The 19,085-nt window shown below is 38.5% G+C and overlaps 1 protein-coding gene across 3 annotated transcripts in view; it reads right to left on the minus strand.

Annotated features, from left to right (window-relative positions):
- lancl2 (LanC lantibiotic synthetase component C-like 2 (bacterial)) overlaps window positions 1–19,085 on the minus strand; it is a 54,893-nt gene that overhangs the window by 8,076 nt on the left and 27,732 nt on the right. Inside the window, exons 6-9 of one of the 3 annotated variants that reach the window (XM_062991198.1) lie at window positions 18,220–18,402; window positions 5,487–5,663; window positions 1,576–1,648; window positions 788–1,266 (exon numbers count right to left, since the gene is read on the minus strand). In XM_062991198.1, coding sequence (XP_062847268.1) covers window positions 1,223–1,266; window positions 1,576–1,648; window positions 5,487–5,663; window positions 18,220–18,402 — 477 coding nt within the window. In that variant the 3' untranslated portion in view covers window positions 788–1,222. Of the gene's footprint in view, window positions 1–787; window positions 1,353–1,575; window positions 1,649–5,486; window positions 5,664–18,219; window positions 18,403–19,085 lie in introns of those variants that run through there. The other 2 variants (XM_062991200.1, XM_062991197.1) reach the window with 2 other exon arrangements.

Consider the following 19,085-nt stretch of genomic DNA (forward strand, 5'->3'; position numbering starts at 1 on the left):
CAGAAAACACAGTGAACCAACACCAGCAGATGACATGGCACTCCAAACCATCACTGACTGTGGAAACTTTACACTGGACCTCAAGCAACGTGGATTCTGTGCCTCTCCTCTCTTCCTCCAGACTCTGGGACCTTGATTTCCAAAGGTAATGCAAAATGTACTTTTATCAGAGAACATAACTTTGGACCACTCAGCAGTCCTTTTTGTCTTTAGCCCAGGCGAGACGCTTCTGACGCTGTCTCTTGTTCAAGAGTGGCTTGACACAAGGAATGCGACAGCTGAAACCCATGTCTTGCATACGTCTGTGCATGGTGGTTCTTGAAGCACTGACTCCAGCTGCAGTCCACTCTTTGTGAATCTCCCCCACATTTTTGAATGGGTTTTGTTTCACAATCCTCTCCAGGGTGCGGTTATCCCTATTGCTTGTACACTTTTTAAACCGACAGGCTGATTTGGGTAAAAACTTTCTTTAGTCAGATCATGTGTTTGCATGATTGTGTAAGGCACTGCTGTTTGCCAGCACTGTCCCTGTCCCAGACAAAGCCAGGAACCTAATGTTTCAGTTTCTAAGCTGTTGGCTAAATCTGGCTACAGGTGGCTTCCCACTGGATAGTAGATGTTATAAAATAACCTTTCTGTCCATAATCACTAATAATGATAAGAAGTTTTAATTGAGCTACACCACAGTGAGGTGCGTTCAAAAACAAACCTTTGTAAATAATAATTATATTAGAATAAGACAACACACATGGGCAAAGCATGTTTAATTAACTATAACAGTGCCTGTTAATTGTTATCATTATCATTTTTATGTTTATAGCATTGCTTTATCCTGGCCAGGTTCACAGTGGGATCAGCTTCACGGGAATCACTGGGCGCAATGCAGTAACAACCTGCTGACAAACCTGCTTTCTCCCCCCACACCCCCTCTGTCAACATATTTCTACAAGCTGCAACCATGATTACAACTTACATTTAATCTACTGCCAAACATTTAGGACTTAAAAATAGTGGAATCTTGTTGGGTGTAAAGTTTTCTGACATTTATGAAATAATGACTATTTCCCCACTCGTCTTTTGATAATAGTCCCATTGAAGAGAGTCTCCTTTTATATCTGTGTTGACAAACCCTCAATTAATGCACATCTAAAAGCCTGATGCCCACGCTTTTCCCATTTCTCCTCTCTGCAGTCTCCACTCGTTCTCTCATTCAGCATTTAAGCTATACACGCAGGGCTTTCATTACTGATGACAGCTTAGTATGCACTGAAACACAAACCAGATAAAACAAAGACTGCACAACCTGAGGACGCCTTTTCTTTTCTTCCTCACAATGGCTGGCTCTGATTATGCTGGGTAAAATAACAAGGTCACATTTCCTTTAGCATTACAACAAAAGCAAAAAGCCAATTAGCAATGCTCTTAACACTGACCTTTGTTATAAAGGTTATTACAACTGCAAAAGGCTGTCTGAGTATAACAAGTGCTATTCATTATAGTAGTCATTTCACTGACTGCTTTTTAAAGAAAAAGATTCAAGGCTGGACTATGGTTTGATAATGTGAGAGACTTTACCTTCGAACAGAGAGTATGGTCGGTCTGGAATACGGCAGCCGTGTTTTCCGTAGTCTAAACACCACTCAGCAAACTACAATACAGAGAAAAACAACACAAAACATTTAAATGAAAATATGAAAGGAAACAGAATATAATTACTGCATTATATAATATGATTAAATAATTCATTGCTTAAAGTCCACAGATAAATGTGAAATTAAATGTGAATATTTACTATATTAAATATACTTTCAAAACTGCCTTGTAACTTTATATAATTATGCCCATGTAAACATAAATAAGGGAGAGGGGCTGAAGAGGTGGCAGAGCTGGTACAATAAGTGCCACAAAGCAACATGGATTTTGCTGACCTGGAATCGAGTTGCACTTTTTACCCTTAAAGTTTAGGATTAAATATTAAAAGTGTTTGTTCCTGGCTTGTGCCCATTTACAAAAAGTATCCTGATAGCACTATAGTACTATCCTGAAAACAGTATATGTCCTGTGGTGTTGAGGTTTAGACAGTCAAGTACAATATATGCTTTATGGTCAATGGTGATCTGAATGGTTGCCAGGTTGGTGCTGCTTCTCCTATTTGTATATGGGGTTTGTATATGAGATTGGAATATCCTATTTCTGTGCTCGTCTCGTCTTTTATTATGGGGTTGATGTCCAATGGTGGAATGTAGCATTTAGTGACTTCTTTTCTTTTCTGCACTTTTTTGTTTTAATTTCCTGTAATACCACAATGGTCTAATTGCTTAGACAGTATACTGTCACAGTATACGCGTTGGATAAAAAGTGTCTGCTAAATGCCGAAAACATAAATGTTCTTTATTTATTAATTTGTCGTGGAGGTGATCCCTATGAGGTGATCTTCTGTGCTCCTTTTCTTCCTGAAGCGATGTTTATATTTGCTTATTTGGTCACTGTGGTCCTTTCCTGTTTTTGGAATGGGGATGATTATTCATCTGGTCCAGCAGTGGCAATGTGACTTGTTTAAAAAGATTAGAGGCTTTACCGTTGTTTGTTAAATGGTCCGTTGTTGTCCAAGTAATAGTTTGATTGATGCAGTTCTTGTAATTATCACATTCATTGGAATCCTGGGAGGCTATTTAGTGCCAGCTAAATAGTTTTAGCTAGTTGAATTAAATTGAAGTTGAAGCTAAATTATTTACATTTATTAAAAGTAGGCATTCTACGCTTTTAAATGGTGTCTAGTTTACTGACAATAAGTATGTTATATGGTTGGGTGGAGGGAATGTACAGAGCTGTGGACATCCTACAGATGTTCATCAGGGTTAGAAGGATGATATACCTGAGTAGTTGTATGACATTATAACGCTTGACTGACCATTTGCCAACATCTTCTGGTAAAATAAAGCATGTGCGACCACTGAGTAGGGCAACCAGGTTTTACCCTGGGCATGACTACCAGCCAATTAATTGGACCAAGGCTCCCAACCTTCTGTCTGTGTGAAGTATGAGCCAAAGCACTGTGTTGACGCTCCTCAAACACCAGGATCTCTTTCTCTCTAGACAGAGGTCAAAACATGGCAAACAAGGTGCCCCATTTGTCTCTTACAAACAGCAACGGGGTGCTGATGACCTTTTTTACATGGGGTAAGAGCGCTTTGTAAAATTTAGTTTGGTACAGCAAGATTCCACTGTTATTTGTGTATTATTAAATGAATTGTAATGGCTTGGGCATTTAAGGTGTTTGCTATGGCTCTGTAGATCTTTCCATTTAAGTGCTGTTTAATAATTTACTGGGCATGTGTGTATCGTTTATCTGTGGAACAGATGGCACCAGGATGCACTGTAGAACAATCCACCTTGCGATGCACAGATGTTAACAGATTTCAGGTGTCCACATCTGAGTGGGTCAGAGCTGTTTTGACTGCATATTAGGCAGACCCTAATGTATTGGCTCATCTGTGTATGTTTGATAGTGTCTGAATCCTTTTTTCTTTTAATAAGTACAACTTTAAAAGAGGTTATACACACATTTGAAGTGGATTTAGAAAAAAGTAAATTAAATAATAAAAGCGTGTTTTTCCTCACTGTTTACAATCAGAATATGTTATTTAAGAGGATTTAATGTTTTGGTGAAGTACTTTCCGCTTACTGTTACTTTATTAATGAAATGAAATAAGACCTGAGCATTCCTGAGTATTCATGTATTGTCCAAGATTTATTTTATCATTTCACACACACATGATCTGCAAACACAAAACTGGTGTTACTTAGACATCCAAGGCTCAGAGAGGACTTGGTGGTTCATTAATGCTAAATGTCTCCAGCTATTAAAGGTTGCTGTGATGGTGCCATCAGCTTTTATTACTTTCATTACTTCAGGCAGACTGCAGTAATTATAAGTGTTTCAGTGGGAACACGGTTTTGTATTAGATATGCAGACGTTGTTTCACATTGTCAGTACATCACCTCTTCATAGGGATGGAATAAAAAGTCTCTTTCCTGTTCCAGCATGACTGTCCCCTGTGGTCCACAAAGACTTGGTTAGACAAGTTTGATTTAAAGAGCTCAATCGGCTTACACAGGGTGCTGACATTATCCGAATGTGTACCTTTGGGATGATTGCAAGCCAGGCCTTCATGTTTAGTATCAGTGGCCAACTTCACATATGCACTTTTAACTAAATGGGCACAAATTCCCACAGATAAAATTCAAAACTAATTGATGCTGGAGAATGCAATATGCATTACATTTACATTTTTGGCATTTAGCAGACACTATTATCCAAAGTGACTTACAGTACACAGTCTAAGCAATTGAGGGGTTAAGGGCCTTGCTCAAGGGCCCAACAGTGGCAACCTGGTAGTGAAGGGGTTTAAACCAGCAACCTTTTGATTACAAGTCCAGTGCTTGGCTTCAACTACCCAATTCATTAATTTTTAGAGGTGTTTGATTGCAGTTGTTGCTGATAAATTTGGCATAACCAGTTATTAAGAGGGGCAATAACTCTTTCTGTATTGCATAATCTTTTTCCATTCAATAAATAAAATAATCATTAAAAATGTGGAATTTTTCATTGTATTCTTGCCTTGTATTCTGTACATAAAACCATTAAGTGTGACCAATATGTAAAAACATTAGAGAGAGCAATATGGTTTAAATATCTCAGCCATCCACCTTGCCCCACTTCCTCTGCTCTTCACCTCCATCAGCCTCGTACCCTCACCCTGCAGCTAATTACCTGAAAAAGTGCCCTCTACCCTCTGTCTAAAGCCATCTACTGACCTGACCTCTCTGCTCTATATAGCCAGTTCTGGCCCTGACTCCAATGGAAGACTAGTCTTGCAACTGCACTCTCCTACTAAGAAGCCACACTTTTGTAACATGAAAAATGTAGGTTGGCATTATCTTGCTGAAACAAGCAGAGACGTAGACGCATGTGACCAGAATGTATCCAAAAGTAGATTATTAAAGTGTGTGAAAAACCACTAGTAGTAATAGGTCTAAATAACAGAAGTGTTAAAAAAGTGTCACAGGCAGGAAATGACCCACATGCAGCATTTTGAAATTCGGTGTGGCCAGTCTAGCCACTGGCAGGTGCACTTGTCAGTGTGCTTTTATTGCCGGCCCCAAGCCTGGATTAAAATAAGGTGGGTTGCGTCAGGATGGGAAACCGGTATAAGGTTTCAAAAAATTTTAAATCAGATGACAAATCAGGTTATAAGACCCATATTTATATATTCACACCTAACACCTAACAATGAACACTGAAGTATTTATTTACATATTTTAATATCTGTTCCCATTTCTTTAAAACTTTTCAGAAAGGCAGGAGCATAAGTTAAAACAAGAGTGAAAAAAAATAAAGGTCCTTTATTAGATAGGTGGTATATGTATTTGTTTTTGCTGTAAGGCTTTAAAGCCAGAAGCTGTTGGCCGGTGTGAGTTCATACCTTGCATGCACGGTAGAGATATTTTTGCTCCTGCGTGAGCTTGTACAGAGACAGGAAAGCATAGCCGTTGCCAGCAGCGCCATGACAGATTCCATATCCTTTCCGCAGTAATCCTCTCTGCCAAATCACCTCGCCACACTCTACTGCATCCTTCAGGTACTTATCATCCTTAAACACCTTCAAAACACACAGATTAAAGGTACATTATATTTGTGAGATATTTTTTTTACTCAGTTCACTGCCTTTATTAATTCCTTCATGTATTTATCTTCTGTTAAATGTTATCTTCTGTAATTAACTGGTCTAGAGCCCTACAGATCACTTACACTAATATGGAGCAATTTAGGCTGAGCTCACATGGACTTTGTTGCCATTAGGATATGAAATCAGTAAATTCCATGTATTTTAATAAGAAAGATGCATTGACTGATCACAGGCACTAACAGATGGTCTAGAATAAAAGAGAGTCAACCCTTATAAGTTTATTAGGTTTAAACTTTTGACAGGACACACATTGACGTTACCTTGCAGCAGCCAAAAACAGATAGAGGTTTATTCATTTTATTCATCTATCAGATGTTATGCAAACAGTCCTGCAAAACAGGCAGCTCAGTGAGTAGCACTGTTGCCTCTCATCAAGAAGGTTCTGGGTTCGATTCCCAGGTGGATTTGTCTGGGTCCTTTATGTGTGGAGTCTCCTTGTTTTCACCATGTCCTTTTGAGTTTCCTCCAGTCCAAAAACATGCAGTCAGGTTAACTGGAGCTACTAAAACTGCCCTAGGTGTTTGTGTGTGTGTGCCATGTGATGGACTGACGACCTGTTCGGGATTTCCAACCTATCGTCCGGTGAACTGTACCCACAGCCACTCTGAACAGGATAGCAGTGGTAAAACAAACAATAAATGAATGAATATAAACCAGCACTTCATTTTGATACAATCATGCATCTTTTACTAATTAAAACAGCATATTGTTTTTAGTTCTTATATCCAGTATTTTGGAAAGCTAGTAGTTTACTCTGGCTGTGTGCATGTCAACATTCTCTACTAAATACATAACAACTAGTGGTGCCATCACTATTTTCTATACTAAAATATATGTGGTTTAATTTGCAAGTTGCCCAGTAACGTTTTCTGAGTTTTTCAGCAATTCTAACAGAATATCCATGTGAATGCAGCTTTATATTAGCCAGTCCATCTGACTGGCATGTTTTTGTCAGATAGAAGAAAACAGGACAAGCAGAGAAAACCCAAAAACACAGATAAAAGACAAAACATGAAGAAACGCAGAAACATGAAGCTGCATGACACCAAGACTACCCACTGTGCCACCATTCAGTCATGTTTAATAATATAACTTCCTAAAGCTAGAGTGAATTTTATTTTTGATTACATGTTTGGCTTCCTTGAATAATTCATTATAGCTGACAGGCCCCACAGTGGGCACAGTAAATACATATTTAAAAAATCTTATTTAAGCAGCAAAAAATGCTACAGCCATATGTGAGCATGAATCAGTCTAACTGGAACACCCTACAGTACGAATGTAAAAAACAATATTCCTGTCTATCAACCAGCCAAGCTAGAATGTCATTTTGTGCCCCCTATTTCATACTCACTGATCTGAAAGTGATGCTGCATGATTAAGTGTTTGAAAAAGGCTTAGTTCAGCTGCAAAACATCAGTGTTTTCTGCTCAAATTTGATTGCTGACATTAGCATATTAATATGATCTGAATGTTACACTAATCTAAACAAATTGTACTGGAGAACAAAGCTGCATACACAGAGCAGTGCTCCACCTGGCTACACACAGCTGACTTTCAAACTACAACAGAACAAGCTTTACTCTTCTGTTCATTTTAGCCACATTTTCTTATGAAACAGTAAAATATTTTGTCAGGTTTAGGATCAATTTCTTTTACTTACCTAACCTGTCATTTAGAAATGTACTTATATGTGTCTCACATTTCTATGACAGCGTACTAGAGCCACTTTAAATAATTTTTTTTTAAAGTTTCGATTTCGAGAATAAAGTCAAAATAATTTCGAGAATAAAGTCAAAATAATTTTAAGAATATAGTCAAAATAATTTCGAGAATGAAGTCAAAATAATTTCAAGAATAAAGTCAAAATAATTTTGAGAATAAAGTCTAAATAATTTCAAGAATGAGGTCAAAATAATTTCAAGAATAAAGTCTAAATAATTTCGAGAATAAAATCTAAATAATTTCAAGAATGAGGTCAAAATAATTTCGAGAATGAAGTCGAAATAATTTCAAGAATAAAGTAAAAATAATTTCAAGAATAAAGTCGAAATAATTTCAAGAATGAGGTCAAAATAATTTCGAGAATAAAGTCAAAATAATTTCAAGAATGAGGTTAAAATAATTTCGAGAACAAAGTAAAAAAAATTATTTCAAGAACAAAGTCAAAATAATTTTAAGAATAAAGTCAAAACTATTTCAAGAATAAAGTCAAAATAATTTCAAGAATGAGGTCAAAATAATTTTGAGAATAAAGAGAATATTCAAGAAAATAATTTCAAGAATAAAGTCAAAATAATTTTAAGAAAAGTCAAAATAATTTCGAGAATAAAATCAAAATAATTTCAAGAATGAGGTCAAAATAATTTAGAGAATAAAGGGAATAAAGTTGAAATAATTTCAAGAATAAAGTCAAGATAATTTCGAGAATAAAGTCGAAATAATTTTAAGAATAAAGTCAAAATAATTTCGAGAATAAAATCGAAATAATTTTAAGAATAAAGTCAAAATAATTTCGAGAATAAAGTCAAAATAATTTCAAGAATAAAGTCAAAATAATTTTGAGAATGAAGTCGAAATAATTTCAAGAATAAAGTCAAAATAATTTCGAGATCAAAGTTGAAATAATTTCAAGATTAAAGTTTAAATGATTTTGAGATTAAAGTCGAAATATGTGGATGGAAGCGTACAATACAAACAACAACCCAAAAATAATAATCGCGGGTTATTGGATAACCACAGTAACGCGCATTCGCGGCTGCTTTCAGTGCACGCGTGCCGAGCTAGGTACTGAGACCCGTGCTTCTCTGAACTGACAAGCCTACAACGGCTGCACACTCTTTGGCCATAACATTTCGACTTTATTCTCATAATCATTTCGACTTCAATCTCAAAAAAATTTCGACTTTATTCTCATAATCATTTAGACTTTATTCTTAAAATTGAAACTTATACAACTTTATTCTCGAAATCAAAACTTTAATAATAATAATAATTTAAATAATAATAATAATTGAATAATAATTAAAATAATAGTAATTTAATAATAATTAAAAAATAAAATTTTTACAGTGGCCCTAATACGCCATCGTACATTTCAGAAATCTTAGTACCATGAAATATGAAAGTGGCCTGTATTGGAATTGAAAGTATTTAATTGTATCCGTTTGCTGTTTTCATGGTCATGAACAACACAAATATCACTTGAGAATATAGATCAGATTTTGGTCAATTTTGCCTGTCTGCAGTGTAAAATAGCCCAGTAGGTGGTGTGTGGCTTAGTCGAGGCACATTTCTCATGCATGTTCCCACCCGGTTGGTAGCTATATTGTTAAGCAGATGAAACTAATTGACAAAAAGTGTTGCAATGTTGCAAAAATTTCACTTTGATTTGAATGATAGCAATTACAACATACAATTACATAAATGGCTGATTGTTGTTTTAGTCTTTGTGATGAATCTACAGCTATATCAGTACACAAAACCAAATCATTTGCCTCTTTTTAATATAAGCTGTTATTTTAAGCTTATTGTGATTATGCAGGCCAAAATGATAATACATTAATAACAGAGTGGTTATGTCTTTCTGTTATGGGGTCTTTTATTATTACAGCAGCTACATCAAAGTTACATCACACTCAATTCATTTTGCTACACCTAATTTCCCTAATTATATTTCATACTTGGTTATTTCCACCCTTAATTAAGGGGTGACAGCATGTTTCTCATTTGTTAGGTAACTGAGTTATACGTTTTTTAAGTAGACCTGTCTAAGAAGCACAGTGTTTGCTAAAGAACAACTCAGTGCAAAAACTGTTATACACTATGCATAACTTATATGATGATGGTAATGTTTGTTTTAAATGCCTGCTTAGACTAAAGTTATATGTAATATAAAAAATATATGATGTACAGGGTGAATCATAATTAGTTTTGCTAGGGTCTGCTTCAAAAAAATGCTAAATCTGTGGTGCCACTTAAAAAAAAAAATAGAGGCGTAATTTATCACACTATTGATTATATTACCATATTGGTCAGCTCTTGCTCTGGCTTTAGAGGGCTAGCTAAAAAGCACAGCATAATTTGCTGGAGTTAAATGCAGAGTTAAATCCTGAGAAAATGCCATTTCCAAAAACAGTGCATGCTCAATTGTTTCTTTCCCAATTTCACACACTATCAAGTGTGTGTGTGTGTGTGTTAGGGGTTGGGTGTGGGAGGGAAAAAGAGAGAGCGAGAAAAAAAGAGAGCAAATAGCCCATCTGTTATGAGAAATGGGAAGTAGATTTTGACTGTAAAAAATTCTGCTGCAATTTAGATGTCCTGTAATGTCAAATAAAAAAACTGTGAAAAAAATACTTCTCTCTCTCTCTCTCTCTCTCTCGCTCGCTCGCTCTCTCTCTCTCTCTCTCTCTCTCTCTATATATATATATATATATATATATACAGTGTATCACAAAAGTGAGTACACCCCTCACATTTCTGCAGATATTTAAGTATATCTTTTCATGGGACAACACTGACAAAATGACACTTTGACACAATGAAAAGTAGTCTGTGTGCAGCTTATATAACAGTGTAAATTTATTCTTCCCTCAAAATAACTCAATATACAGCCATTAATGTCTAAACCACCGGCAACAAAAGTGAGTACACCCCTAAGAGACTACACCCCTAAATGTCCAAATTGAGCACTGCTTGTCATTTTCCCTCCAAAATGTAATGTGATTTGTTAGTGTTACTAGGTCTCAGGTGTGCATAGGGAGCAGGTGTGTTCAATTTAGTAGTACAGCTCTCACACTCTCTCATACTGGTCACTGAAAGTTCCAACATGGCACCTCATGGCAAAGAACTCTCTGAGGATCTTAAAAGACGAATTGTTGCGCTACATGAAGATGGCCAAGGCTTCAAGAAGATTGCCAACACCCTGAAACTGAGCTGCAGCACAGTGGCCAAGATCATCCAGCGTTTTAAAAGAGCAGGGTCCACTCAGAAAAGACCTCGCGTTGGTCATCCAAAGAAGCTGAGTGCACGTGCTCAGCGTCACATCCAACTGCTGTCTTTGAAAGATAGGCGCAGGAGTGCTGTCAGCATTGCTGCAGAGATTGAAAAGGTGGGGGTCAGCCTGTCAGTGCTCAGACCATACGCCGCACACTACATCAAATTGGTCTGCATGGCTGTCACCCCAGAAGGAAGCCTCTTCTGAAGTCTCTACACAAGAAAGCCCGCAAACAGTTTGCTGAAGACATGTCAACAAAGGACATGGACTACTGGAACCATGTCCTATGGTCTGATGAGACCAAGATTAATTTGTTTGGTTCAGATGGTCTCAAGCATGTGTGGCGGCAATCAGGTGAGGAGTACAAAGATAAGTGTGTCATGCCTACAGTCAAGCATGGTGGTGGGAATGCCATGGTCTGGGGCTGCATGAGTGCAGCAGGTGTTGGGGAGTTACATTTCATTGAGGGACACATGAACTCCAATATGTACTGTGAAATACTGAAGCAGAGCATGATCCCCTCCCTCCGGAAACTGGGTCGCAGGGCAGTGTTCCAGCATGATAATGACCCCAAACACACCTCTAAGACGACCACTGCTTTATTGAAGAGGCTGAGGGTAAAGGTGATGGACTGGCCAAGCATGTCTCCAGACCTAAACCCAATAGAACATCTTTGGGGCATCCTCAAGCGGAAGGTGGAGGAGCGCAAAGTCTCGAATATCCGCCAGCTCCGTGATGTCGTCATGGAGGAGTGGAAAAGCATTCCAGTGGCAACCTGTGAAGCTCTGGTAAACTCCATGCCCAGGAGAGTTAAGGCAGTTCTGGGAAATAATGGTGGCCACACAAAATATTGACACTTCAGGAACTTTCACTAAGGGGTGTACTCACTTTTGTTGCCGGTGGTTTAGACACTAATGGCTGTATATTAAGTTATTTTGAGGGAAGAATAAATTTACACTGTTATATAAGCTGCACACAGACTACTTTTCATTGTGTCAAAGTGTCATTTTGTCAGTGTTGTCCCATGAAAAGATATACTTAAATATCTGCAGAAATGTGAGGGGTGTACTCACTTCTGTGATACACTGTATAATGCATGAAAAAGCAGAAATATTAAGACATGGCTTAGGTTGCTGCTCCCTTTACCTTGGTATTATATAAACTATATAGAATAAACTAGTAATTTACTGAGAAAATGTGCCGTAAACTTTATATAGATTACAAACCCTAATGTGTAACATTCTAATAAAACATGCAGTATACAACTGAAAATATTACAATATAACATTTATTTTTAATACATACAGTGTATCACAAAAGTGAGTACACCCCTCACATTTCTGCAAATATTTTATTATATCTTTTCATGGGACAACACCATAGAAATAAAACTTCGATATAACTTAGAGTAGTCAGTGTACAACTTGTATAGCAGTGTAGATTCACTGTCTTCTGAAAATAACTCAACACACAGCCATTAATGTCTAAATGGCTGGCAACATAAGTGAGTACACCCCACAGTGAACATGTCCAAATTGTGCCCAAAGTGTCAATATTTTGTGTGACCACCATTATTATCCAGCACTGCCTTAACCCTCCTGGGCATGGAATTCACCAGAGCTGCACAGGTTGCTACTGGAATCCTCTTCCACTCCTCCATGATGACATCACGGAGCTAGTGGATGTTAGACACCTTGAACTCCTCCACCTTCCACTTGAGGATGCGCCACAGGTGCTCAATTGGGTTTAGTCCATCACCTTTACCTTCAGCTTCCTCAGCAAGGCAGTTGTCATCTTGGAGGTTGTGTTTGGGGTCGTTATCCTGTTGGAAAACTGCCATGAGGCCCAGTTTTCGAAGGGAGGGGATCATGCTCTGTTTCAGAATGTCACAGTACATGTTGGAATTCATGTTTCCCTCAATGAACTGCAGCTCCCCAGCGCCAGCAACACTCATGCAGCCCAAGACCATGATGCTACCACCACCATGCTTGACTGTAGGCAAGATGCAGTTGTCTTGGTACTTCTCACCAGGGCGCCGCCACACATGCTGGACACCATCTGAGCCAAACAAGTTTATCTTGGTCTCGTAGACCACAGGGCATTCCAGTAATCCATGTTCTTGGACTGCTTGTCTTCAGCAAACTGTTTGCGGGCTTTCTTGTGCGTCAGCTTCCTTCTGGGATGACGACCATGCAGACCGAGTTGATGCAGTGTGCGGCGTATGGTCTGAGCACTGACAGGCTGACCTCCCATGTCTTCAACCTCTGCAGCAATGCTGGCAGCACTCATGTGTCTATTTTTTAAAGCCAACCTCTGGATATGACGCCGAACACGTGGACTCAACTTCTTTGGTCGACCCTGGCGAAGCCTGTTCCGAGAGGAACCTGTCCTGGAAAACCGCTGTATGACCTTGGCCACCATGCTGTAGCTCAGTTTCAGGGTGTTAGCAATCTTCTTATAGCCTAGGCCATCTTTGTGGAGAGCAACAATTCTATTTCTCACATCCTCAGAGAGTTCTTTGCCATGAGATGCCATGTTGAATATCCAGTTGCCAGTATGAGAGAATTGTACCCAAAACACCAAATTTAACAGCCCTGCTCCCCATTTACACCTGGGACCTTGACACATGACACCAGGGAGGGACAACGACACATTTGGGCACAATTTGGATATGTTCACTGTGGGGTGTACTCACTTATGTTGCCAGCTATTTAGACATTATTGGCTGTGTGTTGAGTTATTTTCAGAAGACAGTAAATCTACACTGCTATACAAGCTGAACACTGACTACTCTAAGTTATATCCAAGTTTCATGTCTATAGTGTTGTCCCATGAAAAGATATAATGAAATATTTGCAGAAATGTGAGGGGTGTACTCACTTTTGTGATACACTGTATATGTATATTACAAATTTTATGTCTAGAACAGAAGCATATTCATCACATTCACATTACATCACTTTAACTTCTAACAGCATTTAATAATAAAGCACTAAAGATAAAAAAGCTGAATTTTTCAGCTGTGCCCCCTGACTGCAGACAGGCCTGTCCCGCACACACATGCACTGATTTTGCAGTCATGCTTCTGTAACTTATGCAGAATGTGACCAGGTGTTGAAACATGTTGAAATAAACATAGAGGTTTCAGGAAAAGACGTTATTTAAAAGGCAGCATTTGGAATGTTTTGCTCCCAAATGTGTTTATACGTTTTAGCATTATTGGTCACAATAATTACATTAATTACACCTTGTTTTAACTGTGCATAGTATTGTCTTAACTTGAATGTGTGAGTGCAGTGGCATGCAGTTTTTATTAAGAATAGTTTGGCAAAGTATTTTAAAGCCCATGATTTATCACAGACACATGCCAGTTTAAAATGTGATGCCTTTTTTCCAAGTAGTGAATCCCCTTGACCTGTTATTGCTTAAATGTACTAGGGTTTCTTGGATGCCTTATTCTATACCCAAGAATATCCAAGTTTCTAGTCCTAAAATGCCCTGTTTCAACGTTTTAAAAATGTGTTGCAGGAATCAATTTTGGAATTAATATGTATATACGGGCAAAATATAAAATACTCTTTGTACTGTTTTCGTTTAAATAAAGGTCATGGTGTTTAATTTGCATTTAACACAGTCCCAAATTTTCTGTAAGGTTTGCATGTGCTTTGGAATTGGGAGCAAATCTGTTAGCATATTTAAAAAGCTCTGTTATTCCTTATCCACAATAAACCATGAAAACTGTGTTTTTAGATTTGACTGCTTTGGAGGGCAGATTTAAAAAGTAAATCGGAATTGCTATTTTATAGTTTTATTGAAGCTGATTTTTAAAAAATCCAATTGTAATACATGACGTGATACATAATGCCTTAAAAAGGAATTCGGCAAGGTTGAAAATTTTGAGTTTTCTGTGTAATTAAGTCTCGCAAGTTATGCTACTTTTGAGATGTGATGAGGAAGTCATATGACAGGACTTGTGGAAAGACTCCAGAGACAAGTAAGACCAAAAATAGGACGGATTGACAACAACATGACGTGGATTGCATAATAAGAGGCTAGTCTGTTACAACTGTCACGAGACAGAGGGCATTGGTGAAAGCTGGCCAATCTGTGCAGCCAACCATTGCAAAGAGATGACGGCGCAGTGATGTGAAAAGAATAATGTCAAGCTAATTTTTAGATAGCAGTTAAGCACCTAAACCAATAAAACAGAATGCAATTCATAATGGTACAGTATAATTATACCTCTTTTACAGTTGATTGGATTGTTGATAAAGCCATACCCAGTTTTCCATGTGAAAGATTGAACCACTAGATGGCACTGTGGGATGTTTCGATTGAGATTGTTGTTATTCTCAGAACTCAGATGGAGCGTCTGACCTTCTTCTGTGAGTTACAGATTTAATATCCCAGCTGTGGGAACTAAATGCATTATGGTATTAATGAGTCTAAATTCAGGCTCTCACAGTAGCTCATCAATCTTCATAATACGATCTTTGTATTCATTTATCATTCTGATAAGCTCATACCTCATCGCTGACATGCATTATGATTCACTGCACTAGCCTCAATGCAATAAACCATTTTAGAACATTCAGTCCCTGTCAGGCAGTTTGAAAGCTCCTTACTGGTTTTGTTATATCTTATTTAGAATATAAAATGATCACATGCCTGATTAAAACATGAAATTAACTGGGGTGTTCAGCGGTGCAGTGGAAACTTACGCTAGCTCAGTACTGAATCCACAGCAGAGCTGTCGGCAGGTCTGGCATCTGTATACAGAAAAGACTGGCTATGTCTGTGACTCGCTATCACTGTGGCTATAACTGGCTATGTCTGTGACTCGCTATCACTGTGGCTATGACTGGCTATGTCTGTGACTGGCTATGGCAATGGATTGGCATGCTGTCCAGGGTGTGTACTATGTGGCATCTTGTGTAAATAATTTGTTCCCAAAATTTTTTGAGGTATTGAGATCTGTTTTTATTGTAGGGTATAAGTTCCTCATCCTTTTTGCCAAGCTTCTGCAGTTTATGTTTTTATGGCTGGTCTGAGATCGGATTGTGGGTAATGGCATTGTTGGATCAAGGATGTTACGGGGCTTGCTTTGCTGCCAAGTCTGCTTGCTCATTTTCTTCGAGGCCACAGTGTTCTGGGATCCAGCATAACTTTATGTCATAGCTGTGGTTTTTAGCTGCTTTAGTTTTTGGGTGATGATTGCTATTATGGGGTGTGTGAAATTATGAGATGCCTAATCTGTTGTAAAGGTGGACTGGGAGTGATCTGGAATTTTGATTCCATGGATTCTGTGGCAGTGGTGACTCCCTACTTTATCTTGTGTAGATGGGGATGTGAATGGTAATTCTGTTGTTAATATAATACTGAGTTAGATGATCCTTGCAAGATTGAGAATATCTAGATCTTGGAGGTCCCTAGGGAGGACAGGACTTTGGTATACTTGGGATAGCTAATAATGGTTGGGGCTTATTTTTTTTGGATGTGAGGGTTTACTTGCAGGCTTAAGGGCTAAATCATTCTAGGGTTTAGTATAAAAATGTGGCTAGGCTTTGGGTGGATTACTGGTGGGTATGCTGGGTACTTCTATAAAGCCATTTCATTTAGTGCTTCCTGAATTACATTTAGCTATTCAGACAAATATAATTTCTGCAAAAAGTGACCTTTGCAAAGTCGAAATAAATTAACAAGCCCATGGTCATGTGTCGACATCTTTTCTGCCATATGGTGTAGAACAAATGGTGTAGAAACAAGTTGTCGCTAAGTTGAATCACTGATTTATGTTTTAGGTACAACTCCACTGTGAGTACTGTCCTGAATGACTGAACGTGTGGTTGAATGTACAGTGGGGTCAAAAAGTATTTAGTCAGCCACTGATTGTGCAAGTTCTCCTACTTAGAAAGATGAGAGAGGTCTGTAATTTTCATCATAGGTACACTTCAACTATGAGAGACAAAATGAGAAAAAAAAATCCAGGAAATCACATTGTAGGAATTTTAAAGAATTTATTTGTAAATTATGGTGGAAAATAAGTATTTGGTCAATAACAAACAAGCAAGATTTCTGGCTCTCACAGACCTGTAACTTATTCTTTACGAAGCTCTTCTGTCCTCCACTCGTTACCTGTATTAATGGCACCTGTTTGACCTCGTTATCTGTATAAAAGACACCTGTCCACAGCCTCAAACAGTCAGACTCCAAACTCAACCATGGCCAAGACCAAAGAGCTGTCAAAGAACACCAGGAAGAAAATTGTAGACCTGCACCAGGCTGGGAAGAGTGAATCTACAATAGGCAAGCAGGTTGGTGTGAATAAATCAACTGTGGGAGCAATTGTAAGAAAATAGAAGACATAAAAGACCATTGATAATCTCCCTTGGGGTCAAGATCTCATCCCGTGGGGTCAAAATTATCATGAGAACGGTGAGCAAAAATCCCAGAACTACACAGAGGGACCTGATGAATGAGCTGCAGAGAGCTGGGACCAAAGTAACAAAGGCTACCATCAGTAACACACTACGCCGAGAGGGACTCAAATCCTGCAGTGCCATTCGTGTCCCCCTGCTTAAGCCAGTACATGTCCAGGCCCGTCTGAAGTTTGCCAGAGAGCATATGGATGATCCAGAAGAGGATTGGGAGAATATCATGTGGTCAGATGAAACCAAAATGGAACTTTTTGGTAAAAACTCAACTCGTCATGTTTGGAGGAAGAAGAAAAACCCAAGAACACCATACCTACTGTGAAGCATGGGGGTGGAAACATCACGCTTTGGGGCTGTTTTTCTGCAAAGGGAACAGGACGACTGATCTGTGTTAAGGGAAGAATGAACGGGGCCATGTATCGTGAGATTTTAAGCCAAAACCTCCTTCCATCAGTGAGAGCATTGAAGATGGAACGTGGCTGGGTCTTCCAGCATGACAATGATCCCAAACACACCGCTCGGGCAACAAAGGAGTGGCTCCGTAAAAAGCATTTCAAGGTCCTGGAGTGGCCTAGCCAGTCTCCAGACCTCAACCCCATAGAAAATTTGTGGAGTCCGTGTTGCCCAGCGACAGCCCCAAAACATCACTGCTCTAGAGGAGATCTGCATGGAGGAATGGGCCAAAATATCAGCTACAGTGTGTGCAAACCTGGTGAAGACTTACAGGAAACGTTTGACCTCATTGCCAACAAAGGTTATGTTACAAAGTATTGAGTTGAACTTTTGTTATTGACCAAATACTTATTTTCCACCATAATTCACAAATAAATTCTTTAAAAATCCTACTATGTGATTTCCTGGATTTCTTTTCTCATTTTGTCTCTAGTTGAAGTGTACCTATGATGAAAATTACAGACCTCTCTCATCTTTCTAAGTAGGAGAACATGCACAATCAGTGGCTGACTAAATACTTTTTGGCCCCACTGTATGTGTGTGTGTGTGTGTGTGTGTGTGTGTGTGTGCAGCGCTTGTTATTTACCTTATGGGCCATGATGAGCATATGCACCACACCGGGTGCTCCATGACACCAGTGCACCAGTCTGTCAGTCTCGTTGCTTAGGGATGATGGGTAATTGCCAGAGCGGAACTTCTTGTGCCTTACATAATCTACACTTGGCCGGACCAGCTCGGTTAGTACATCAGGATTTACCTTAGCTGTAGGCTGCAGAGACACAGGATGAAGAGAGACAAAGAAAAAGAGAACAATGATCTGTCTGTTCAGAGAAGCTCTTCAGTAGATGCAATTTTTTTATACAACATTAAAAAAGGGGATGATTTTAGCACAAAGCACCAGTTTTACTCACATTAAGCATAGTAACAAAGAACAACTCATCCTATCACCCATGGTCAGCTGTGGAAATTTACAGTGATGGCCAAAAAATGACACCTTTCAAAAATGCACCAATTCTCCCAGACAGTAGTTGCAATTTAAAATTTATTTTGTTTGTATTAGAACAGCATAATAATTGGAACAAGAGAAAAGACAAATTTGATATAATTGCACACATAACTCTATAAAATGACTGGATAAAATGAATGGCACTATTTCAAAATGATAAGAAATAACTGGAATTCAATCATGTGATGTCGTTTTACTTCGTACCTAAACATACTACAACAGACATGTTAGTATGTATAAGGCATAGGGCAGTTGTACCCTTGCGGTTAAGGTACTGGACTAGTAATAAAAAAAGGTCACTGGTTCAAGCCCCATCACTGCCAGATTGTAACTGTTGGGTCCTTGAGCAAGGCCCTTAATCCTCAATTGCTTAGACAATACTGTAACAGTGCTGTAAGTTGCTTCAGATAAAAGCATCTGCTAAATGCTGGAAATGTAAATATCAT

The sequence above is a fragment of the Trichomycterus rosablanca genome, chromosome 3 (genome assembly GCF_030014385.1).
Source record: "Trichomycterus rosablanca isolate fTriRos1 chromosome 3, fTriRos1.hap1, whole genome shotgun sequence".
NCBI lineage: Eukaryota > Metazoa > Chordata > Actinopteri > Siluriformes > Trichomycteridae > Trichomycterus > Trichomycterus rosablanca.